Source organism: Mirounga angustirostris, unplaced genomic scaffold, assembly GCF_029215605.1.
Source record: "Mirounga angustirostris isolate CCGP_5_RB_7025 unplaced genomic scaffold, mMirAng1.0.hap1 SCAF_5, whole genome shotgun sequence".
Lineage (NCBI taxonomy): Eukaryota > Metazoa > Chordata > Mammalia > Carnivora > Phocidae > Mirounga > Mirounga angustirostris.
The window spans coordinates 114,553,720-114,579,787 of NW_026991713.1; the positions used below are offsets into that span (position 1 = coordinate 114,553,720).

Consider the following 26,068-nt stretch of genomic DNA (forward strand, 5'->3'; position numbering starts at 1 on the left):
TTAAATTACCTACAACCAAAACCCCACAATGGCTAGGTCAGCTATCAATCATAATCAAGTAGCAAATAAAAGGTAAGAAGCCCTCTTTCCCTTAAATTAACAAAATTTCATATTATATGAAAGATACATTAAAACATACTAAATAGATTTCTGATACGGCTGGCTCCCACACCCACAAACATTTCATCAAATTCTGATCCAGAAGCATAATAAAAAGGAACATCAGCTTCTCCAGCCACAGCTCGAGCAAGAAGTGTCTTCCCTGTCCCTGGTGGTCCAACTAAAAGTATTCCTAAAAGAAAAAATAAATAGAATGGGTCAAATTAAAAAATAAAAATAAACCCTGATGTGAACCTATAAAAGTTATTAATGTATATATAGTTTTGAGGTTGAAGGCACATGACCAATATTTTGAAACAAAACATACGTCTCTAGTAATGATTCACTTCAGGATCTTCAAAACTAATTTTTCTCTACCATTTCTATCTTGAGAGAATGGAATATAATAAACTTATTTATCACTAAACAAGATAAAACTCACATAAACACAGATTAAGAGATTAAACAACCAAATGTGACACATGAACCCTTGACTTGATGCTCTTCCATAAAAAACATTTAAGAAATTCTAGGGACATCTGATGCAAATTTGAAAAAATACTGGAGTACAAGATATTAAGGAAATAGTATTTAGTTTTATTTGGTAGGATAAATTATTCTCTTTAGGATAATGTCCTTAGTCTTAGGTGATACACAGCAAAGTATTTAGATGTATAAAGTAATTAATGTCTACAGCTTTGTAACTATTCCATATGTTTGAAAATCTTCCTAACAGCAGTATGTTTTTCATAAGTGGGAATAACAGAATTCTCTGGTTTCCACAACTTTTCATTTTTCATGTAAAAAAAAAAACTGTATTAATGCTATATTTTAACATAAAACTCTTTTTAAAGGAAAGTTGCTGAAAAATACCCTTAAGACTATCCTCTTGTATTGCCATGTTATTGTTACTCTTAGCTGGTTTAAATCATCATATCAATTTCTGTAGGATCTATTTTGCTCCTGAGAATTTTCCCACAATTTTATAAAATATCCCTTGTGATTAGAAAAAGTGTAACTACTTTATGACTTTAAACGTGTTCTTTATGATGTTATAGTATTGACTTTAATAAATGAATCCCAAATTAGCAGAGATTCATGCAAACATTTTTATATACTGCTGAACACTGTCAGTAGAGATAGTGGGCAGCATAAAAACAAACCTTAAATATGAATCCCCCCTTTAACTCACCAATTCCATTTCTAGAATTGGAATCTAGAATAATAATAAATAAATGAGTAAATATAGAATTTATTCTAAGGAGATAATTAAGCATGTGGGCAAAGCCTTGAGATATTAAGATGATTATCACAGTGCTGATTTTATTATTTTAATTAAAAACTGTTTTAGTTGATACACAGTTACATTAATTTCAGATGTACAACATAGTGATTTGACAAGTTTATACATTATGCTGTGCTCACCACAAGTGTTTAGCTACCATCTGTCACCATACAATACTATTACAGTATCACTGACTATATTTCCTATGCCTTTTATTCCTCTGACTTACCCATTCGACAACTGGAAGCACGTTTCTCCCTTTCCCCTTCACCCATTTTGCCCAGCCCTCACATTGCTAATTTTAAGAGCAAAACATTGGAAACCATAAAAGTTTAATATAAGTGGTTAAAGTATAGTACAATCCTACGGTACAAGGACACCACAAAGTCATTACAATCTTGTACCCAGTTCCAGCATATGGTTTTCCCTCACACCCACAAACAGTTCTCCAACACCAGATGGGCATCTTAATATTCAACTCAATTCTGATGCTACCTACCTGGAGATAGCATCAAATACTGTAAGTTAAGGACTTGGTCCCAAAAGACGGCCTCTATCCCCAACCCTCACCATGTCATCTGCAAGACCAGGTTGTTACCTGTGCTTCTGACTGACAGATCATAGACAGGAGGTTCCAGGGACCCCTTCCTTGGATTTGATTAATTTGCTAGAATAGCTCAAAGAACTCAGAGAAACGTTCTACTTACTCGATTACTGGTTTATTAGAGAAGGATACAATTCAGGAACAGTCAGTCAGATGGAAGAGATGCATAGGGCAAGGAAAGGGAAAAGGATTGCTGAGCTGCTATGCCCTCTCTGGATATGCCACTCTTCCCACATCTCCACATGTTCACCAACCTAGAAGCTCTCTGAATCCTATCCTTTTGGGTTTTAGTGGAGGCCTCATTACATAGGCATGGCTGACTCAGCCTCCAGCCACTCTCCCCTCCTAGTCAGGAGGGTAAGACTGAAAGTTCCAGCCCTCTAATCACATGGCTGATTCTCCTGGCAACCAGCTCCTAACCTTAGGTGTGTTCTAAAAGTCGCCTCATCAACACAACAGAAGACAAATCTATTGCTGTCATCACCATGAAACTACAAGAACGGGACTAACACTAAATATATATTTCTTATTATAAATCACAAGAGTCATTAAAAATCATATTAACTGTGAGAAAACATGAGACAAAGACAAACCGAGGAACATTCCACAAATTAGTATGTATTCTGCACAATTTTTAAGGTCATGAAAGATCCACACACACTCCCATAAGAAAAGGCTGAGGAGGTGAGCCTGGGTGGCTCAGTCAGTTAAACATCTGACTTCGGCTCAGATCACGATAAGGTCGTTAAGATTGAGCCCCACGTGGGGCTCCACACTCAGTGTCTGCTTTAGATTCTCTCTCCTCCTGCCCTCCCCCAGACCAACTCCTGTGCTTGCATGTGTGCTCACTCTCTCACATAAATAAATAGACAGATAGCTAGCTAGCTAGACAGACAGACAGAAAGACAGGCAGGCTGAGGAATTTTTTCAGGTTAAAAGAAAAATCTAAGGGTGCGTGGGTGGCTCAGTAGGTTAGGCAGCCAACCCTTGATTCTGGCTCAGGTCATGCTCTCAGGCTCCTGGGATTGAGCCCCATGGCTGCTCTGCACTCAGGAGGGAGTCTGCTTGAGGATTCTCTCTCTCCCTCTGCTCCTCCCCCCACCTGCTCTACCTCTCTCTCTCTTTCTCTAAAACAAATTGATTTAAAAAAAAAAGATTAAAGAAAAATCTAAATGTGTAAACCTGGATTGAGTCTAAACCTGGGGTTGGGGGTGGGGGATGGGAGGACCCCACTACAAAAGATATTATTAAGAGAAATGCAGAAATTTGAATATAACTGAATTTCATCATAGTTCTGAAACCATGTTAAATGTCCTCATTTTAATAACTATGTTGGAGTTACATAATAGAATTTCTTATTTATAGGAAATACATAATGAGGTATTTGGGGTTAAAGGAGCATGATATCTACAATTTACTCTTAAACAGTTTAAAAATACATTTATGTAGCAGCGCCTGGATGGCTCAGTCGTTAGGCATCTGCCTTCAGCTCAGGTCATGATCCCAGGATCCTAGGATCGAGCCCCACATCGGGCTCCCTGCTCAGTAGGAAGCCTGCTTCTCCCTCTCCCACTCCCCTGCTTGTGTTCCCTCTCTCGCTGTGTCTCTGTCAAATAAATAAAATCTTAAAAAAAAAATACATTTATGTAAAGAAAGTGAGCAAATGGGACAAAGTGCTAAAAAACTATTGAGTTTTGTTAAGAGTACAGAGAGTTCTCTGCACTATTCTCACAACTGAAATTGTTAACAAAACTCAAAATCCCCTTCCCCTCAAAAAAGGTTATACAACGTTCAGAATGAAGACTTATTTGTAAAATAGCAATTAAGAACTAAACTTTAAGCTTTTAAATTGGTAAAGATTAAATTAGTAATGGATTACAGTATTTTTTTGACGTCAAGTCATGGTAAAGGGAAGATATCTTACCTTTTGGAAGTTTACCTCCAAGCACGGTAAATTTTTGTGGATTTTTCAGGAATTCAACAACCTCCTGTAATTCTTGTTTAGCTTCCTCCACCTAAAGTGATATAATTTATCAAACAATTTTAAGTAATGATTAGATTATCAAGGCCTCCTCTTTGAAAATAGTAAATTTAACTGGAAATTAACTTGAAGGCTCCCTTATCAATGCACACACAAAAGGGATTTCACCCAACTCTTTTTGCCAATTATGAGGTCTCCTTACATATCTCAACAAAAAACATTAACTTCTTACATTTTTTTTTAAGATTTTATTTATTTATCTGACAGAAAGAGACACAGCGAGAGAGGGAACACAAGCAGGGGGAGTGGGAGAGGGGGAAGCAGGTCTCCCGCAGAGCAGGGAGCCCGATGCGGGGCTCGATCCCAGGACTCTGGGATCCTGACCCGAGCCAAAGGCAGACGCTTAATGACTGAGCCACCCAGGTACCCCAACTTCTTACATTTTCAAGTAGTGCTTCCCCCAGTTAACAAGGACTTATATTCACAACTCGAGTTGAATGTGTCAGCAGCATATGGTATAAACAGAAAGACTCACCTACCAAGTTTCAAATCCAGAACTTTTGACCTGGTTTATAAGCTTCAAGGGCAAATTATGTGAGCTTAATACATATCAATGAAAAGGGAGTCTGTGTTTAAGTTCTAACATTAATTTATGATTAATTATTAGATTATTTTCATTATAAGGAATTACCACTAGATTATAAATGACTTAGTTCCTTACAAATGCCAAAGGGTGGAGACTAAAATTAAGCCAAAGTGCACGGATACTGCTTTGTAAATGGTTCTGGCAAAAAATGTTCAAAAGATTTAATCCCCCAAATACAAAAACCATGTATAATTAAGGTCTCTCGCAAGAATAAAGCCCAATCTGGTCAAGAAAGATGGCATGGAGAGTATTAGCTCAACTTTAAAAACTCTGATATAAGATTAAGAAAGCTGCCTATCAGGGGTGCCTGGGCGGCTCAGTTGGTTAAGCGTCTGCTTTCGGCTCAGGTCATAATCTCAGGGTCCCTGGATATCAGGCCCTCCATTCAGTGGCAGATCTGCTTCTCCCTCTCCCTCTATGATGTCTCTCTCTCAAATAAATAAAAGTCTTAAAAAAAAAAAAATTGCCTATCAGAAATTAGTTAGCATACAACCAGAAGTAACAAATACAAGTACCTAGAGCCAGAATGATATCAAAGATGAGTGCAGAAGACACAGATATAAAATAACAGTGGTGGCAGTATGCTGAACTGGAAAGCAAAGACCCTTAGAGAGGACAAACCACCATGACTTGGCTCTACCACAGAATATAGACCTAGTGTTCTAGACTTCAATTTTTCAAGAAAAAAACAGACATTAAAAATGTTAGCTATCAATTTAAATTAAAAGCACATTTATGTGTGTACTTTCATGTATTTATTTTGAATTACACTGGCCTAATAATACATTTGTAGCCAATTTGCAACCCTACATTAGACAACTTTAAATAGTTCTCAGTGGGAAAAAAAGAACTCAAGTACATTGGTCAGGGTTAAAAAGAAACTACCTGACAAGAAGTGTACTAAAACATGAAACATCTCCGGGCTGAAGGGCATTATTAAAATCTAGAATTAAACTCATGACTCTCTTAGATTCCTAGATAATTTTCTAGGACGATTTCTAGGAAGTATACAATCATTAAAGAGTAAACAGTTTTTTAAATTAGGCTTAGAATAGTCTTTGAAAGTTATTGATTACATTATTAAAACTTAATAAAATGTTTGTAAAGTTAACAGTTGTAAGTAAAGCTCTATCCACTCCTAAGGAGAAATGCGTACATATGTTCACCAAGAAACGTAAAAAAAATTCACAATAGCACTCTTTACGCCAAAACTAGGAACAACCCAATTTCTACCTAATGTGGAATATACAATATTCTGATATTCATAGAATACTATGCAATGGGAATGAATGAAGTACAACTTTATGTAAAAACATGGATGGATCTCACAAACATCATGTTGAGTGAAAGAAGCCATATACACTATGTAAAAATCAAAAGCAGGCCAAATTAATGTATGTTATGAGACAGAACAACGATTATGCTTGCAGTGGGAAAAAGGGACACTAGGAAGTTTCTGGTAATATTTTATTTCCTGAGCTGGGTGCCAATAATATACTGAGTTCACTGTGTGAAAATTTATTAGGGTATAGATTTGTGATTCGCGCAGTTTTGTGTGAATGCTAAGCTTCAATAAAATTTATGTTTATAAAGAGATTTGGGGGGCACCTGGGTGGCTCCTGGGATCGAACCCCACATTGGGCTCCCTGCTCAGTGGGATTCAGCTTCTCCCTCTCCCTCTGCCCCTCCCCCACTCGTGCTTGCTCTCTCTCTCAAATAAATAAAAATCTTTAAAAATATATATGTATATACATATAAAAGAGATTTGGCTCTTTATCTATTAAAATAAGCTTTTTAAACATTCAAAGATACCCATATACTAAAAGAAGGCCAAGGTACATTTCGTCAAGGTAACAAATAACTTTCCATTGGAGGAAAAGGAAAACAAATTAGCTGTCACCTACTAATCAAACTACATTTTCTCTGCCCAAACTCTGTGTCAGGAAAATTACCAATTGAGGTATATAAAATCTATACAGGAAAATAGAGTTTAGGGAACAAGGCAATGAATAAAGTTATAAAAGCCCTTATTAGTATTTTTATGGCAGCTATATATAAAATTATTCCTACATAACCAGAAATTCTAGGCAAGGAAATGACATTCCTATACTAGCTCTTTAAGATTTGGTAAAACTGATCACAGGTACCACCTACTGGCATACCTATTTTAGTAAATGTTATAAATTACTTTGGTGTACATAAATTTAGATTTTATAGCAATGAGAGCAATATAAAATTATAACAGTAATTATATTTGTTTAGATTAGCACAGGAAACTGTGACAATCTAAAAACTTTGTGATGTCCCCATTTCTAGTATTATCAGCATGTCTTCTTTAGCTTCGTAATCAGAATTGGACTCATTCCAAAAGAAGTGTAGTATATTGAGTAACTGAAGTATATACATTGCAGGGAGAAAGTAAGAATGCCTTGCTGACCATAATCTCAGCACAGGTTCAATGTAGAGCAGGCTGACTGCACATCTTAAAACAAAATGGGAAGAGCCCTCTGCACTAATGAGTCAAGTTTTCAAATACTCACTGCACTAACCTCTTCCCCAATTATTCTCTTTCTGCAACTCCAAGAGGGTTCACAGCTGTTTAAATTCCAAAGGGAAGGGAAGGAATACTTGGTATAAAACTATCATAGTGACCCCTGATACTTAATTCCCTAATAGTCGAGGCTGTGAAAAATATTTATGCATAGATAGGGAAGAGTGTGGAAAAAGGAAGAGCTCTCAGTCTATTCTATATTAAAGTGGCCTTTTTATTGGTCGGCAAACAAGTCAGGCACATTAACTCTTCAGGATCTTTTTCTCTCTTTCTCTGGCTAGAAGTGTTCTTTGCTCAAATACATGCATGGTTTAGGCACACCTGGCTGCCTCAGTCAGTAAAGCATGTGATTCTTGATCACAGGGTTGTAAGTTCGAGCCTCACACTGGGTGTACAGATTACTTAAAAATAAAATCTTATAGGGCGCCTGGGTGGCTCAGTTGGTTGGGCGACTGCCTTCGGCTCAGGTCATGATCCTGGAGTCCCAGGATCGAGTCCCGCATCGGGCTCCCTGCTCAGTGGGGAGTCTGCTTCTCCCTCTGACCCTCCTCCCTCTCATGTGCTCTCTCTCTCTCTCTCATTCTCTCTCTCAAAAAAATAAATAAAATCTTTAAAAAAATAAAATAAAATCTTATAAAAAAAGATACATGCATGGTTTACCCCATCATCTTCAAATCTTCACTCAAATGTCACCTTCTCAGTCAATCATACACTGAATATCCCCATTTAAAACTGTGACCTTTCTCTCAAAACTCCCAATCCTCTTTATGCTGCTCCGTCTTTCTCCCATCACTTTTGAACATACTCTAGTATTTCCTTATATACAATATCATGGTCTAGTTTCTGTTAGAACTAAAAATCCATGACAGCAGAGATTTATTTATTCTATCCCAGTATCTAAAAGAGGTCTGGAGAATATGCGGTGAAGCTAAAAGGTCCAAGGTTCTAATCATGGCTTGGTCTGTTCTAGTGTCCATCCCCGATTCAGAAGCCCACCCAGAGTGGCCTCAGTACAAAAGACAGTGCTATCACCCAGGAAATTCCTAGGGACTTAGAAGCCCTGTGTTAGACATCAGGATCAAAGACCAAACTATAGAACCAAAGATGCACCCAATGCTCTTGTCACTTAGGGAATTACAAGAGTTTTAGCGCCTGGAACTGGAGGTAGAGACAAATATATATTTATTTTCTATTTTACACCTTTAAAATCAAATACTGGCCTTACATAATTAGATAATAGAGAGTAGGGTAAATTTTTTAACTTACTCCTTTAACATGTTCAAAGGTGACATTTTTCATCTGGACAGGATCTACTGCAGAATCAAGCCCCGTCGTTGTCCGGAAGCGGACTAAAGAAGAAAAAAAAGAAATGTTTATATATTTCATAGATTCATAAAATTCCAACCACCTTATTATTCAGAGGTAAGAAAGTAGAGAAAAAAAATAATATATTTAAGTATTACATACATACATTCATAGTGAAGTAACAGAAAGTACATCTTCTGGATTTCTAGACCATGTTCAAGGAATAAATGACTCACATTAAAATGACATCTTTATACCTTCCAATTAAAATGAAAAATTGGGGCGCCTGGGTGGCTCAGTTGGTTAAGCGACTGCCTTCGGCTCAGGTCATGATCCCGGAGTCCCAGGATTGAGTCTCGCATCGGGCTCCCTGATCGGCAGGGAGCCTGCTTCTGCCTCTGACCACCCCCCCCCATGTGCTCTCTCTCTCTCGTTCTCTCTGTCTCAAATAAATAAATTTTAAAAATCTTTAAAATGAAAAATTATTTCCCTCTTCTATAATATCTAACAAGAGAAATTTACACCAATCATTCTCAAACTCCACCGTGCCTAAAAATCACTTGAGAAATGTAGTAATGCAAGTTCCCAGGCCATGGCCCAGAATTTCTGGTTGGTAGATTTAGGAAAAGGCCCAGGAGTTTGCAGTTAAAGATTTTATTTCTTTATTTGACAGAGAGATTGAAAGTACAAGCAGGGGGAGTGGTAGGCAGAGAGAGGGAGAAGCAGACTCCCTGCTGAGCAGGGAGCCCGATGCACGGCTCGATCCCAGGACCCTGGGATCATGACCTGAGCCGAAGGCAGACGCTTAACCAACTGAGCCACCCAGGTGCCCCAGGAGTTTCCATTTTTAACAAACACTCTAAATTATCCTGATACAACTGGTCAGGGATGCACACCATGAAATACATTGCCTTAAACCTAGCATAAGAACTGGCACTGGCTTTTTTTTTAAAAAAAGGGTAAACCTTAAAAGAGATTATTTCACTTTTCATGTAGCCTCCTCCTCTAGCAACTGTTATTACTTGCCCTCAGATGATATATGTCAGTAATGACATCATTAAGAAAGTGTAAGTTTGGGGGCGCCTGGGTGGCTCAGTTGGTTAAGCGACTGCCTTCGGCTCAGGTCATGATCCTGGAGTCCCTGGATCGAGTCCCGCATTGGGCTCCCTGCTCTGCAGGGAGCCTGCTTCTGCCTCTGACCCTCCCCCCTCTCATGTGCTCTCTCTCTCTCATTCTCTCTGTCTCAAATAAAAAAAAAAAAAAGAAAGTGAAAGTTTGGAAGGAGAGTAAAATACTTAGAATGAACTACAGAGAATTATTACAAAGCTTTCTTAAAATCTCTCCCCTTTGGTTAAACTTCCCTACTAAAAAGATATAAGTGAGTAAATAGAGCAATTTCTAATTTCCTCAGAAGACAAAAAATATTGTCTTTAAGACAGAAATTTAGATGCAAAAAGAATCAACACAGGCAAAATAGACAGTTTTGTTGAAAACACTTAGCATATCAAGAATATACAAGTTAGGGGTGCCTGGGTGGCTCAGTCGTTAAGCGTCTGCCTTCGGCGCAGGTCATGATCCCAGGGTCCTAGGATTGAGCCCCGCATCGGGCTCCCTGCTTGGTGGGAAGCCTGCTTCTCCCTCTCCCACTCCCCCTGATTGTGTTCCCTCTCTCGCCGTGTCTCCCTCTGTCAAATAAATAAATAAAATCTTAAAAAAAAAAAAGTTGGAAGAGCAAATGTAATATAGTAATTCTACAATGGACACTAATAGTTTTAGCCCACTAAATTGTTTATTCAAGGATCTACACAGATGGGCTTAATAAATAATACAAATTAAATTTGTAGCCAAACCACTTGAAACTTGTAAGAAATTATAAGGCAATGCACTTCATATTTTGATATATATTTTGCTTAATGTAAAAAATTAAGAAACATAAAATAGTAACCACAGCTAATCCCACCCCTCCAATATCACACAGTGTCCCTACACTGGTTCTGTTTTGAAAATAAGTAGACAAAATAAGATGACTCTAGCTATATAAAGAATATTCTGGGGCGCCTGGGTGGCTCAGTCAGTTAAGCGTCTGCCTTTGGCTCAGGTCATGATCTCAGGGTCCTGGGATCGAGTCCCACATGGGGAGCCTGCTTCTCCCTCTGCCTGCCGCTCCCCCTGCTTGTGCTCTCTCTGTCAAATAAATAAAATCTTTAAAAAAAAATAAAAATAAAAAATAATATTCCTGGATGTTAAAATCTCATCTCAGGTTTTATTCCACAAAAAACTTAAAATACTGGGGTTACATGCAAGTTCTGGGATAAAGTCCTGACCCAGATCAACTGATATTCTTTAATTGTATACCAGTTTTTTCCTCTCAAGGTAATCAATCATAAAGACCATAGAGAACCCAGGGTAAAAACCGAAGAGCTGAGAATGCAACAGGAACCACTTAAAATGGACATTATTCATTTTAGACTGGCAAACTGAGAAAATATGAGACTCATTTAAGGCAATTTTTAATTGTATACTAAATTTGTATATATATTTTTTTTTAAGATTTTATTTATTTATTTGAGAAGGGGAGAGAGAAAGCACACAAGTGGGAGGAGGGGCAAGGCAGAAGCAGAAGCAAACTCCCCACTGAGCAGGGAGCCCAATGTAGGGCTCAATCCCAGCATCCTGGAATCATGACCTGAGCCGAAGACGGACGCTTAACTGACTGAGCCACCCAGGTGCCCCAAATTTTTATGTATTTATATATTATACATAAATTTTCATAAATTTATTAGTGTGTCTTTGAAATAGGGGACTATTTCACTTTGTATTGCTATTATAAAATTCTTCTATAAAATTGGACAGGTATAACTTTCTAAAAGTCTAGAAAAAGAACCACTAATAGAAGCTAATCTAACATTTTTGCTATAACATAATCCTTGGAACTTTAACAAAATATTATTGTCTCAAAAATAAAACTTGAAATATGTACAGTGTCTGAAGGAACTTTTCCTGTAATCCACAAAGCAATGTAAATATAATGAGCCCTGAGAATACAGATGGCATATAACCATAACAGATTAAAACTTTTCTACTTTAATACAAAAAAGCAATCTCAAATTGACCCAATCTGTGAAGTGCTGACTTAGGAAAGAAAGGCCTAGACACTAGAACGGTAAATGCTTCCTCTCTCCTAAGTCTAAGGCAGACTAACTATGAAAAAAAAAATTGAGTATTTAAAAGATACAAAAAAAAAGTCAGATAAATGAAAAGAGCCTTTACCAGATAAAAATGGGTTTTTTAAGAGTCCATAAATGCCAAATAGCAGCAGAACGAAGAGAATCAGACGAGTTCGTCTCAGAGAATCTGGAGGAGAAAAAAAAAAAACCTTAAGTCAAATGACAACAATGACAAGTGACAGCTTGATGAAAAGTAAGCATTAGGTTATTGATAGTAATCATATTCTATCACATGCAATTTTGGAACCTGGCATTCCTTTGTATAATTGCCATGATTTCCTTTCAGCACCCTGTGACCAAAAACCTCATCGAGGCACTCATGCTTCTGTCCTTGACGTTGCTTCTCATTTGAGAAAAGGGAGAGTGCCAATAGATTTTCCATTTTGACACAGCTTAAGTTACAAATATAATGGAATATAACCAATGAAAAGGTGCATACTTGTTAGAAAAAATATTTGTAATCACTTAAAGGTAGGACTATGACTTCCTTTTAGATATTCTTCCCAAATATGGATGGTGTCAAATCAACTTACCATTGGTTTTTTGCGTTAGTGCTTGAGCTTTCAGAAAACCCTCTGCAAAACCAGTTTTAAATGCATCTTGGTGAGCTTCAGGTATATTTTTGGTTTTCATGAGTTTGTCCAAACTCTCAATATCTGATCCTCTGTCCCGCAAAAGGAACCCCTAAATACACAAACAATGCATCAGTACTGACTATATAGATAACACTGCCCAACAATATAATGATCACTCACAAAAAAATTCATTCAAAAACTCTAGAATTTCTAATTTTTATTGTCCATCAGAAGAATTACACTAAGATTCAACAATAAATTACTTAATCAATGGCTAAGAAACTACCTTTGGACTTTACACTTGCATCAATCAATTAATATAAAGGAACTCTCTGTAAGAATACTATACTGAAAACAATAGGTCACCTGTGGACTTTAGGGTTCTAATGGTTTGATGTTCACACTCCTTTATCTCTACTAGACAAAAAACCTCATTAAGTTATTAAATGTTTACTGAGTACCTTTTATACACTTGGCCTTGTGTAAGTTCTGAAAATGTAAAGATAAATAACCAATGATCTGAATGTTCTCAGTCTACTAGGGAGAGATACACAAATAACTAATTTTTTGAAATCATTTTGATATTATGTTAGAAGTTCTAGGTCTGGGGACACCTGGGTGGCTCAGTCGGTTAAGCATCCGACTCTTGCTTTCGGCTCAGGTCATGATCTCAGTCATGGGATCAAGCCCAACATTGGGCTCTGAACTCAGCAAGGAGTCTGCTGAAGATTTTTTCCCCTTCCTTCCCCGCCCCCACCCTGCTCCTCTCCCGCTCGCATGCATTCTCTCTCAAATCAATCAATAAATAAAGTCTTAAAAAAAAAAAGAGGTTCTAGGTCTGGTGGTAAAATAAATGCTACCTCAGGAAGCTAGGAAAGGCATTACAGAGAAATAGGATTTCTAAACCAAAGGAAATGCAAAGCATAAACAATCTGACATAGCCATGAAGTAAAAGGCTTTAGCACTCAGGAACTGCAAGCTATCTTTTATGACACGACTTTAAAATGCCAAGAGACAAGTAGAGTAGAGGTTCAGAAGGAGTGCCATATTAAAGATAAGAACAGAAAAATGATAGGCAGAGGCCTAATGGATACTACAGCAGGAATCTGACAATAAATCAGAGGAATATATTACATTAAAACATTTTAGACAGATGGTGGGTTGGTGGCAGTCTGAAAGCTGGACTGAAGGTAACAAAACTAAAGGCAAGGAGACTAAGGGGCGCCTGGGTGGCTCAGTAAGTTAAGCATCCGACTCGACTTCCACTCAGGTCATGATCTCAGAGTCGTGAGATCAAGCCTCACGTCGGGCTCCATGCTTGGTCGGGCTACACCCACTGATGATTTATACACCCACAGAGTCTGCCTGAGATTCTCTCTCTCCCTCTCCCTGCCCCTCCCAAAATCCATCCCTGTGCGCTCTCCCTCTCTAATAAATTCTTTAAAAAAAATAAAGGCAAGGAGACTAAATGAATGTTTACTAGAGTCCTTTAGGCAAGAAATGGTTATACTCCATCTATGCAGTGGAACTGGGAATGAAAAGAGACAGATCTAAGAAATATTTAAGAGGCTGGATCAATAGGACTTTAGTGATTAACGGATGTGATGATTAATGGATGTGACAGGAGAGAAAAGATGAACAAATCAAAGTTGATCAACAGGTTTCTAGCTTGGGTGGATGCTATTCTAGAGAACACACAGGTAGATGTGTAGGAAAAAAAAAACAAAAGGAGATGTCTAATAGGCCAAAGGAGAGACATGACTGGGGGACTCAGAAGAGTTGTAGGTGTAATGATTACACAGGTAATTAATCCTTTAGAAAATCAACTGACCAATAAAAGAAATCAGATATTGAATGTTCTCATTTTAATAATTTGAAAATTACTGCTTTTTCAAACAACAAAAAATGTCTAATTACCTTTACAAATGATGGTGTTATATGCTGTGTCTCTGTCAATCTTTCAGAGGTGGACTGTAAACGTCGAGTTCTTGATTTCAAAGTTTTAAAACCCCGAGACTGTATGAAAACTGAACGGAACAGTATCACATTTACTTCTCGTTGCACATTTTTATAAGAAAAATGACTAGGATTCAAAACTGACACCAAGCCCATACAACCTAAGTTTATTATCCCATTTTTTAACATAGTCCTTTGCCTGACATTTCACTACCCTGGTAATTAAAGTCATTAAAATGGATTGAATCTATAAAATAACTGTATAGTCTCTTGGTAATTTTAAAATGTGAAAAAAAAACAAACAAACCCACTGATGAGTATCAAATAAAAGTCAGTGTCTAATTCCTCAAACCCCAATCCCACTTCCCCAGAAGTGACCACTGTTAACAATTTCACGACTGGGATGCCTGGGTGGCTCAGTCAGTTAAGTGTCCGACCCTTGATTTCAGCTCAAGTCTTGTTCTCAGGGTTGTGAGTTCAAGCCCGCACTGGGCTGCACACTGGGCATGGAGCCTACTTTAAAAAAAATTTTAAATGAAAGAATAAAAGTTTTGAAGAATGCCTGGGTGGCTCAGTCAGTTAAACGTCTGCCTTCGGTTCAGGTCATGATCCCAGGGTCCTGGGATCAAGTCCCACACAGGGCTCCCTGCTCAGCAGGGAGTCTGCTTCTTCCTCTGCCTGCAGCTTCCCAAGTTTGTACTCTCTCTCTGACAAATAAATAAAATCTTAAAAAAAAAAAAAAGCTTTAAAGAATAAAAGCTAAGGGATGCCTGGGCAGCTCAGTTGGTTAAGCGTCTGCCTTCGGCTCAGGTCATGATCCCAGGGTCTTGGGATCGAGTCCCGCATTGGGCTCCTTGCTCGGTGGGGAGCCTGCTTCTCCCTCTGCCTGCCGCTCCCCGCTTGTGCTCATTCTCTCTCTGACAAATAAATAAATAAAATCTTGAAAAAAAAAAAATAAAATAAAAAATAAAAGCTTTGAAAAACAATTTCATGACTACACTTCTATGTATTTAAACATATGCTCTTTCTATAAAAATAGTATATAATTTTTTGCAATTATCTTCTTGCACTTAACAAGAAATATTATCACGGATATTTTTCAGAACAGGTCAGATAGTACATTCAATTTAATGGCTGTTAATATTTTTCCAATTTATCAGTGTATAGCAATTTGAATATTCAACCACTTTTCTACTATGGACATTAGTTGTTTCCTGTTTTCTTATTGCTAAAAATGGTTCAGTTAAAATTCTTTCAGCATGTGTAGACTAAATTCTTAAAAGTGAAACCATGAGGTTTGAATTATTTAACACTAAGAAACTGCCCTCTAAAAGGTTGTTATTGATTTATACACCCACTGATGAATAGGAGTATCCTTTACTCCACATCCTTTGCAACACAGATTAATATACATTTTTTTAAAAATTTTAAGGATTTTATTTATTTGTCAGAGAGAGCACAAGCAGCGGGAGCAACAGGCAGAGGGAGAAGCAGGCTCTCCGTTGAACAGGCAGCGCGATGCGGGACTCGATCCCAGGACCCTGGGATCATGACCTGAGCTGAAGGCAGCCGCTTAACTGACTGAGCCACCCAGGCGTCCCTATAAATTTTTTTAATTTATACAGATCTGATAGGCAAAAAGCAGTGTCTTGTTTTAATTTGCATTTCAGATTAGAAATGAGGGAAAATTTTGAAAAACACTTTTACTTTCCTTGAATATTTTCTTTAGTAAATTGTTAATCACTCATAACCTTTCCCATTTTCATGAATAAAAGGATGCGTGCTATGTATACTAACTTTAAGGCACATATATTTGAAACATTTAATGCCTTGTCTTTGTATGCAGCAATTTATAAAGTTAATATAGTTTTATCTTTTAATCTTTAGTATTTTCTGCATTGTGTTTTGATTAGAGAGCCTCACCCCCAAACTGTGATTTTAAGAGTCTACTGGGGCACCTGGGTGGCTCAGTCAGTCGAGTGCCCAACTCTTGGTTTTGGCTCAGGTCCTGTTCTCGGGGTCATGGGATCGTCAGACTCCACATTGGGCACGGAGTCAGCTTGGGATTCTACCTCTCCCTTTCCCTCTGCCCCTCCTCTCCCTCTCTTCCTCTCCAAATAAGTAAATCTTAAAAAAAAAAAAAAAAAAAAGAGTCTACTGACTTTCAACTTCGTTCAGACCTTTACCTATTTGCAACTTTTTTTTTTAAGATTTTATTTATTTATTTGACAGAGAGATACATAGTGAGAGAGGGAACACAAGCAAGGGGAGTGGGAGAGGGAGAAGCAGGCTCCCCGCAGAGCAGGGAGCCGGATGTGGGACTCGATCCCAGGACCCTGGGATCATGATCTGAGCCGAAGGCAGTCGCTTAACCAACTGAGCCACCCAGGCGCCCTATTTGCAACTTTTTTAAGATTAAAAAAAGAATCTGATTCTCGTTAGGCCCAAGTTTATTTTTTTATTTTTAAGTAATCTCTACACCTGACTTGGGGCTTGAACTCACAACCCCAGATCAAGCATTGGATGTTCTACTGACTAAGCCAGCCAGGTGCCCCATTTTACGCCCAAGTTTAAAATCAACTTCTTGGTTTTCATAGCAAGTGTTTAGGGTTTTGAACAGGGTTGCAGTGAATTAATAAATCTGGACGTAAATTAAAACTGTTACAGTACCGAGTCCTTTTAAAGAGGATTATGGCATTCTCTCATTTTATTTTACTCAGCTCTTGTATTTCCTTCAGTGAAGTTTCACATGCATATGTGTGTGTGTGTGTGTGTGTGTGTGTTTCTCGTCAGGATAAAAGGTTAAATGGGTTTGGAGGAAACTATAAATAAAATCCGTTGCTAGAATATAAGAAAGATACTGATTTTTACGCATTTATCTTATATGATACCAGAGTAGCCTTTCAGTTGATTTCCTTAAGTTTTCTGGTAAGCAAACATATTACCTGGTAAGCAAAAACAATTATAATTTTGCCCCTTCCATAAACTTCTATAACTCCTTTTTTTTTTTAAGATTTTATTTATTTATTTGACACAGAGAGAGCACAAGCAGAAGGAGCGGGAGAAGCGGGCTCCTGCTGAACAGGGAGCCTGATGCAGGACCCAATCCAGGACCCCGGGATCATGACCTGAGCCGAAGGTAGACACCTAACCAACTGAGCCACCGAGGCGCCCTCTATAACTCCTTTTAAAGCACATTGTTTAAAACTTCCAAATTACTCGTAACAAAAACAGGCTATACATATCTTATTTCCCATATTAATAAGATCCTAATAGATTTCCTTAATAAATTTTAAAACTTCCTATTCTAGTTTTCTACAACTTTGTAGGAAGTGTGACAATTAAAATCTATCACATGCCTTTTTCATACACTTGAAATAATATTGTTCTTTTCTAATCTATTAACATAAATTAACATACTTCCTAATATTAAATCACTCATATTCCTTAATCATATTTTAGAGCACATTTCTGTACTTCCTTTTTCAGATTTTATTTAGGATTTCTGTATTTATATTATTACGTGAAATTGCAATCTATTATATTTTTTATGCTAATATTTTAGTATCAGTAATCTCGTGGAATAAACAGGAAAGCCTATTCTACCTTCTTCTTTATTTTGGTCCTGGAAAACAGAACCCATAAACCATAAAACCATCTGAGCCTAGATGCCTCTGGGACAACGGGGTTATATTTGAAAAATATTATCTTTCAAATTTTATAGTTACTGTCTTATGTCTCTTCTTGAGTCAATGTTGTTAATTTATAACTTGGATAATTGTTTCAACATGTTTTTATTTATACATACTCTTAAAAGTTTTAAATCTTCATTATCTGTGGCTGTTACCACTTTTCACTTCAATATTTTTGCAATGTTTTAATCAGACTGTTCTATTTTCTTGTTTTCTCAAATTAAATCTGTTCATTTAAGTATAACTTTCTTCGTGTTGTATTCATTTAATGTTTTATACATATTAATTTCTCACATTCATTTAAAGAATTCTCAAAATGAATGTTTAATCAATTTATTTTCTTTCTTATTTCCTAATAAATTATACAATGCCCTCATAGCATCAGTTGGCCCTCAACTCAAAGATTTTGATGTTGATTTTCACTGTGGTTCATTACTAATTGTCTGTAATTTCAGTTTCTCTTTCCCTCAGCCACAAGACACTTAGAAAAGTATCTTTAGGGCGCCTGGGTGGCTCAGTTGGTTAAGCGACTGCCTTCGGCTCAGGTCATGATCCTGGAGTCCCAGGATCGAGTCCCGCATCGGGCACCTTGCTCAGCGAGGAGTCTGCTTCACCCTGACCCTCCCCCCCCCATGCTCTCTCTCTCTCTCATTTTCTCTCTCTCAAATAAAAAAAAAAGTATCTTTAAATTTCCATGGAGTTAGGAATTTTTTAAGCTACCTTTTCTGTTATTTGATTTCAATATTATATGATCAGAGAACCTGACCCTGGGTTATATAACTTTCTGAAAATTAAGATATTCCTTATACCCTAATACATGCTCAGTTTTTATAAGTCTTCCATGAAGACTTCCATTTGTAAATATATCATCCTTCTTTAAGAATTCTTCTGTCTTCTGCATTAACCATTTTTTTTCAGGGCATTACTGATCTCTGTGCCCTACTTGGCACCTCTCTTTCATGTTACAAGTTTTCCTCAACATGTGGAGATTCTTGCTGATCCAGTTGTAATTGTAAAGAGAATACAGTAATCAGTACTGATTGTAGATAGGTTTCCTCAAAACTACGAAGGTGGCATGGACTTATCATGAGTAAGCACGGTACATTTAGTGTATGATTCAGATCCATTATTTTTCCCCTTGGCCTCAATGCTCATACACAATCTTCAGAGACAGACTTCTCTACACACACACACACACACACACACACCCTTTATTACCAATGTGTCTTGTGCCAATTGTAGCATAAAAGTTACAAGCCCTATCTACTCTGGGACTGGCCCACTTTTGGCAATCTTTCAGTTCACCTGTCATGAATCATCCCAGAGCCCACTCTTATTGACTTGGAAATGGGGTTTTTTCCTAACTCCTACCGGAAATAACAGCACACACCTCTTTTGTGTCACTCCACTTAAGTTCCACGAAGGTGGGTAACATATGTCTTTTTCATTTATAATTATCACTGTTACCTAACAGCTATCAGTAGTGTCTGGTATTAAATAAATATAAATGTATGCATATTTGATTTTGCTATCAATGTGATGTCATCTATTTCTTACCTTATGGAAAGTCCTCAAATTTCTGATCCACTGACGAAACCCCTCTGCTGCTGCCCTGACTTTTTCTGCATTTTAAATTTTTTTCTGTCCTTACAGTTGATTGGAACAATTTTGAAAATGAAATTTTAAAAATATAGGGAAGTAAACAAATGTGCTTAGTTAATTATGTTGAAGGTATAGATAAGTTCCCTGAAGTTTGATTTACTGTGCCACTTATCACTCACATTCAAAATTCAGCTACTATATATTTTCCAAATTAAAAAATAAACATACCCAAACTAATTGACTCTAAATACTCTATCAGTTCTACCATGAGCTACAAATGACTGTTTATAACATTAATATGATTAAGAAAGATAAATCAGAATCTGTTAAATAAATCTATCATTTTTTTCAAAATAAATACAGTTGTTGTTTCATACCTGGCCAGCACTGAAGATCTGAACAAATACTTTTAAGAGTTCTTGAATGTTGTCTGTACAAGCAAGAGGAACGTAAAGTACGAAACATATCTAAGTAACCTGGAGGAAAATTGAAAAAAGTGAATTTTCTATTTACCAAGCTACAAAAAAGTCACAAAATACAGTAATTTTACCAAATATTACAAAAACAAAAGTATGAGTTTAGCCTTTTATTTGCTCATATGGCTTTGCTTTTAGGAGTTTTTAAAAACACTGCTAATCTAATTATAGTTCTTCATCTCTTTACTATCTATCAGTCATCCATTATATTATCTTTTTTATCTGATATATGACAAGAGCTGCCAATGAAATTAAATTCAAACCAAAAGGTAAAAGATACATATATTTACCTAAAGTAACTTTTTGTTAACAGTATGAAGAGATAAAGAACTGCTACCTCCTAGGGATGATTTCAAAAACTAACAAATAATGTGATTAAACACTGTAAGCCAGAAGCATAGTTATCTTTCTCTCTCAAAGCTTCCAGTCAATGGGTTGGAAAACAGTTCCTTTCATAGCTGGAAGCCATCAACTTTGGTGATCCTTTGAATTCCCATTGTTGACTAATGGGCCCCATCCTACTTTACACCCATGATCCTAGGGAAAAAGTAAACAGGAGCAACAGAAACTGGTTCCCAATATCCCAGTCAGAATTCAGGGATTTTCCTAGGAATCAACAAACCCCTTCCTAATACCTCTGCCTGCTTAAGCCAAGAAAAGAGCATCAAGGAACCTTAAAAGGAAATGTAAATATGCAGACCAGAAGAGCAATACTACTACAACTACACAACGAGAGTAACAAAAATTTTACTCTACTGAACACTTACTATGAGCCAAGTAGCATAGTATGGGCTAAATAAACTATTTAGATTATTTCATTTGATCCTGCAAAGTGAGATAAGGAGTTTTTCCTCATGCTTCATATGAGAAAACAGCAGTTTAGAGGAATAAAGTAAATGCCACAGCCACTCAGTGGCAGGACTGAGTCTGATCTTCGTCTGCACCTCACCCGTAACCATTGAGCCTCAGGACTTCTCTCAGGAAGGAGGTAATAGAACATAAAAAATAATAGAAGCAGGTTTTTAATCCAAGTCCCCAAGCTCAAAAACTTCATTTTTCTCACTCTTGAATTCTTTACTTATCCTACAACCCATTTTTGAAATAAAGGCAATAGAATGATTAGTAAATGAATTAAGTTTGTACAAAGTATGGCTTCAAACCTTTACCACAAAACTAATTAAACTTGCACTTTTCTTTCTGGGCTGTTATAGCTTGTACTGATTTTTAAAATCTGTTCTTCCATCAATAAAAAAACAAGTATTTTGATAAGTTCTAACATTCATTGTTTAAGTATCATGCAAAAAGAAATGCATGAAGCTGAAACCCCTTCTACAAACTACACACTTCTTGTTAACACCTGACTGTTACAAGACTTAAATAAGAAAATATAGACATTCTTTTAAAAAAAAGGACTATGACTATTTCTTCAATGTATTCTCAGAAACCAGTACGGTTCTTGGATCTAATGTTTGTCACGTAAAATTAAAACAATACTCCGCTATTCCACAATCTGTGTAGTATGCTATAGTAGATCCTGGGACAAATAAAGAACCCTAGTGGAAAAACTAGTAATTTAGGAAGATTAAATTTCATTTGGTAAAGTCTAAATACAGTCTATACTTTAGTTAAATGTATTGTACCAATGTTAATTTCTTAGTTTTGACAAACACACCATATTTAAGCAGGCAGTTAACATTAGAGGAAGCCAGGTAAAGGAAAAATAGGAACTCAGTACTATCTTTGCAACTTTTCTGTAAATCTGAAATTATTCCAATATGAAAAGTTATCAAGGAAAGGAAAGGAAAGGAAAGAGGAAAGGAAAAAGGAAAGGAAAAGAATGGAACGGAACTCAGGAAAGAACCTGACACACAGTAAATGTTAATAAATGCTATCTGTTAAATTATTAGTAACTACGACAGCTTACTTAAATTGGAACAAAAAACATACCAACCTACCATATTTATTTTCAAAGAAGGACTGTGCAGAGACATGAGATGTATGCCAATGGGAAGAAATGCTCTTGCCTTTACAAAATCCAGGAAGTAAACTGTCTACCAGTTGATCAATCTGTCCAATTTTTAATTCGGATAATCCAAGGTCTCTTAAATTAAGTACAGGCTGTAAAAGATTGAGTCAACAAAGTTAGCATTATTATCAAGATATTTAACTTAAAGAGTTCTTGTTAGTTGAAAAATTATGGATTTAAAAAAAATCTAACAAAGGTATTGATTCCTCTTTTCTTTCTAATATTTAAAAACTAAATTGAAAAAAAAAATAAATTGGTGCAAATATTTTTTTTACAGATTTTATTTATTTATTTGTCAGAGAAGAGAGAGAGAGCACAAGCAGGGGGAACGGCAGGCAAAGGGAGAAGCAAGTTCCCCGCTGAGCAAGGAGCCAGAAGTGGGACTCCATCCCAGGACCCTGGGATCATGACCTGAGCCAAAGGCAGACGCTTAACCCACTGAGCCACCCAGGTGTCCCTGGTGCAAATATTTTTCTAGTTCTAGTTTTATGGACGTCAGTCATGTAGGGTTTGATAAAGATTAAAAATATTTTCCAAATAGTGTCTCTAAGTTATGGACATTTAAAGCTTCCTTCAGTTTCTAATGTCCATAAACCAAAACCCATTTGATTAAAAAAAAAAAAGGGGGGGGGGTATGCTATTACCAGAGGACATCTCACTCCTCTGGTTTCAGTGCTGAGATCCTTCTTTGAACTGAGAGGTTCTATATTACCCATATCTAACTTCTAATAAGGAGGAAAACTGAACAAAGTAAAAAATGTGTGAAAACCAGGCAAGCAAATACACTCACATTAAAACCGTTCTAAACTAACTACAAATAGGATAGAAGTGAGTTATTTTCTTGTTCACAGGAGCTGTCAGGCAGACATGAAAGACAAATAAAAATAAGCCCCAGACAGCTAAAAGTTCAAGCAAGGGAAGCAAAAATAAACAGAACAAGTATCAGCTTCTGAAGACTGATGTGAAGTTAGATCCATAAAATTTCACACACAAAAAAATGAAGTTAGATCCATGGATTATATAGCTTTGGACTGATGTCCAGGGGTTTCTCACTTACTAGCTTTGTGAAAAATCATTCATAATCTTAGAATCAATTTCCTCATTAGTAAAATGCCTATGAAACATGCCCTGCCTATTTCACAACAAGATGGTATGGATCAATGGAAAAGATCATGCCATGCTCATCTGACATCCTAACACAAAGACAAGGATAGTTAAAGCATGATGAAATAAAATATTTAAAAGAGCTCTTTATTAAAAACTACACAATGTAAAGCATATTATTACAATGAAAACTGCAGGACTACAATACTCAAAAGCTACTTTTCAAAAGTTTTTTTTTTTTTAAAGATTTTATTTATTTGACAGAGAGAGACACAGAGAGAGAGGGGACACAAGCAGGGAGAGTGGGAGAGAGAGAAGCAGTTTTCCGCTGAGCAGAGAGCCCGATGTGGGGCTCGATCCCAGGACCTTGGGACCATGACCTGAGCCGAAGGCAGATGCTTAACAACTGAGCCACCCAGGCGCCCTCAAAAGTTATCTTTTATTATTATTTCTTTAAGTAGGCTCCACACCCAGCATGGAGTCCAACATGGAGACTAACGCAGGGCTTGAACTCGCGACCCTAAAATCAAGACCTGATTCAGCTCTGATCAAGAGTCAGATGCTTAGCCGAAGGGGCCACCCAGGCGCCCTTCAAAAGCTATCTTTTAAAATGGGAAGCCAAAACGTTTATTTACAATACAAAGACTTCAAAAGGGAAATGCAGATTCTTAACTTAAAATTATTTCCCTTTCTTACTGGCTGTCAGGTCCTTGGAATGTAAAGAGAAATAAGGTACATGTAAGCACAGCAATTATCATACAACATAATAACTGCTATTACAAAGATATTTAAAACAAAAGTGGTAAGAGAACAGAGAGCAACTAATTTCCTAAGTCAGATACAGCTGCACTGAGGTAACACCTACTTTGCAAAATGATGGGAAGCCTTGGGGTAAGGGACAAACAAAATATCATCAAAGCACCTGGAATGTTTCAGATGTTGTCCAAAGATTAGTGATGGAAGAATGAACTAGATGGGCAATGCTCAAATTGTAAAGAGGCTTGTCTGAATTTAATTCTATAGCTAATATGATCAGTTTTGTTTTATTGCAAGAAAATACAAGATAAAGATAGCAAACTGGATAAAAAATGGCTGATGGAACAAGAGAAAAATGGTACGAGCCTGAACCAAGCCCTAACTAAAAATAACAAATTACAGACAATAGACATACGAAAAAACCAATAGAGGATTGACAGGAAGAAGGGTTCTGAATGAACAATCTAGTTAATCAATTTATTGTCTCCTAGCTCCTCTTCATCCTTTCTGTTAGCTCCATGAACAATGAGCTGGGCTCTTTAAATATTTTTTCTTTGCCAGCTGGGACAATGTTAAGCTTTGTCAGTAAAGAGCACTGGAGACTCTGTAAGAGCAAAATGTCTTTGTTCCTGGTTCTGGTGTGCTCATTCAGCAGGCTCCTATCTGGAGCAACCATGGTTTCTCTAGCATCTGGCTGCCACTTGTGTAGCTTCTCCAAAACTCGGCCCCTACAGTCAACAGCGGCTAGCACTAGCAGCTTTTCAGTAAGGGACATTCCCATGAACAGCTTTCCCTGCTACCAGGAATGGCAGATTTCCAGCAAGTGCAGCGAGCGTGATACCAGTGACTTAGCCACTCAGGGAGCCAAGGCCATACCCTCTTCCAATAAGGTCAAGGCCTCAGCCCGCAGGTGAAGAACTCTTCCTGCCATGCTCCATCTCGGTTCTAAGAGTATTAGCTACTCCTTAAATCTTCTAGTACTGTGTATTTTAGAGTTTACTTATTACTAGCCAATCCCTAGTTATCCCGATCCCCTAAAAAAATAGGGTTTTAAAAATATTAAACTAAAAAATGACATTAATTTTTAGCATTAAACTTTCACTGTTCAAATAACTATGTGGTTTCTCTCTCCTGGTTGGAGCCAGACTGCTAAAGAGGGGCTAAATCCACTGTAAGTTCAAATATACTAGAAATGTGAGAATAGCCAAGTCTGGACATCTTAATTTTGAGGTCCCTGAAATTCTCTCCAGAGGGGTATTTTAACAAGGCACTAAATAAATGACTTCAAAGATTTAAAGTGAATTTAGGGTTGGAGATATCTTTGGGAGTTATCAGCATATATATACACACACATAGGTATGTGTGAATATGGGTAACATGACTTGGGAGAATGTGCGTAACAAAAATTAGATCAAGGATAAATGCACAGCACACCAAATATTTAAGGGGCTGGCAACAAAAAAAACCAGCCAGCAAAACAGAAAGAGAAAAACCATCATCAATGTAACATCACTCAATACATGGGAGTATTTTGAAAATAGTGAATGTTCAGCAAGACCAGATGCTAAGGAAATGTTTAAAAAGATGTGGCTTTTTTTTTTTTTTTTTAAGATTTTATTTATTTATTTGACAGATACAGCGAGAGAGGGAACACAAGCAGGGTGAGGGGCAGAGGGAGAAGCAGGCTTCCCGCCGAGCAGGGAGCCCGATGTGGGGCTCGATCCCAGGACCCTGGGATCATGACCCGAGCCGAAGGCAGTCGCTTAACCAACTGAGCCACCCAGGCGCCCCAAAAAGATGTGGCTTTTTAAAAAGGCCTGAATTTAGCGTGAAGGAATCAACGACTTTAGCAAAATAAGTCTGTAAAATGGTACAAAGTAATAGCCTAACTATGATGAGATGTAGTGTAAGAATAAAAGTTTAGCAAGTACAGTTACAAGTTCAGACTACTATTTCAAGTCTGAAAACAAAAGGAAAATAAGTCAGTAGCTTTTGAAGGAAGTTGAAAGGAAGGTTTTTAAAATTACATTGTGGAATGCATGTTTGGATAAGTAAGACTTGATGAAAGCAAAGCCACCACACAGCAAAGGAGGTGAGAGTAAAGATGAGGTAGGATGCTTAAGGAGAGGGGCTCCTGGGTGGCTCAGCTGATTAAGCGTCTGCCTTTGGCTTGAGTCATGATC

The 26,068-nt window shown here is 37.2% G+C and overlaps 1 protein-coding gene across 1 annotated transcript in view; it reads right to left on the reverse strand.

The window, feature by feature from the left end:
• LOC135364483 (ATP-dependent zinc metalloprotease YME1L1-like) overlaps nt 1-26,068 on the reverse strand; it is a 50,416-nt gene that overhangs the window by 9,944 nt on the left and 14,404 nt on the right. Inside the window, exons 3-10 of the mRNA XM_064591926.1 lie at nt 21,955-22,117; nt 19,901-19,999; nt 14,191-14,300; nt 12,232-12,382; nt 11,742-11,825; nt 8,433-8,515; nt 3,913-4,003; nt 140-292 (exon numbers count right to left, since the gene is read on the reverse strand). Of these exons, the coding sequence (XP_064447996.1) occupies nt 140-292; nt 3,913-4,003; nt 8,433-8,515; nt 11,742-11,825; nt 12,232-12,382; nt 14,191-14,300; nt 19,901-19,999; nt 21,955-22,117 (934 nt within the window). The remainder of the gene's footprint in view (nt 1-139; nt 293-3,912; nt 4,004-8,432; nt 8,516-11,741; nt 11,826-12,231; nt 12,383-14,190; nt 14,301-19,900; nt 20,000-21,954; nt 22,118-26,068) is intronic.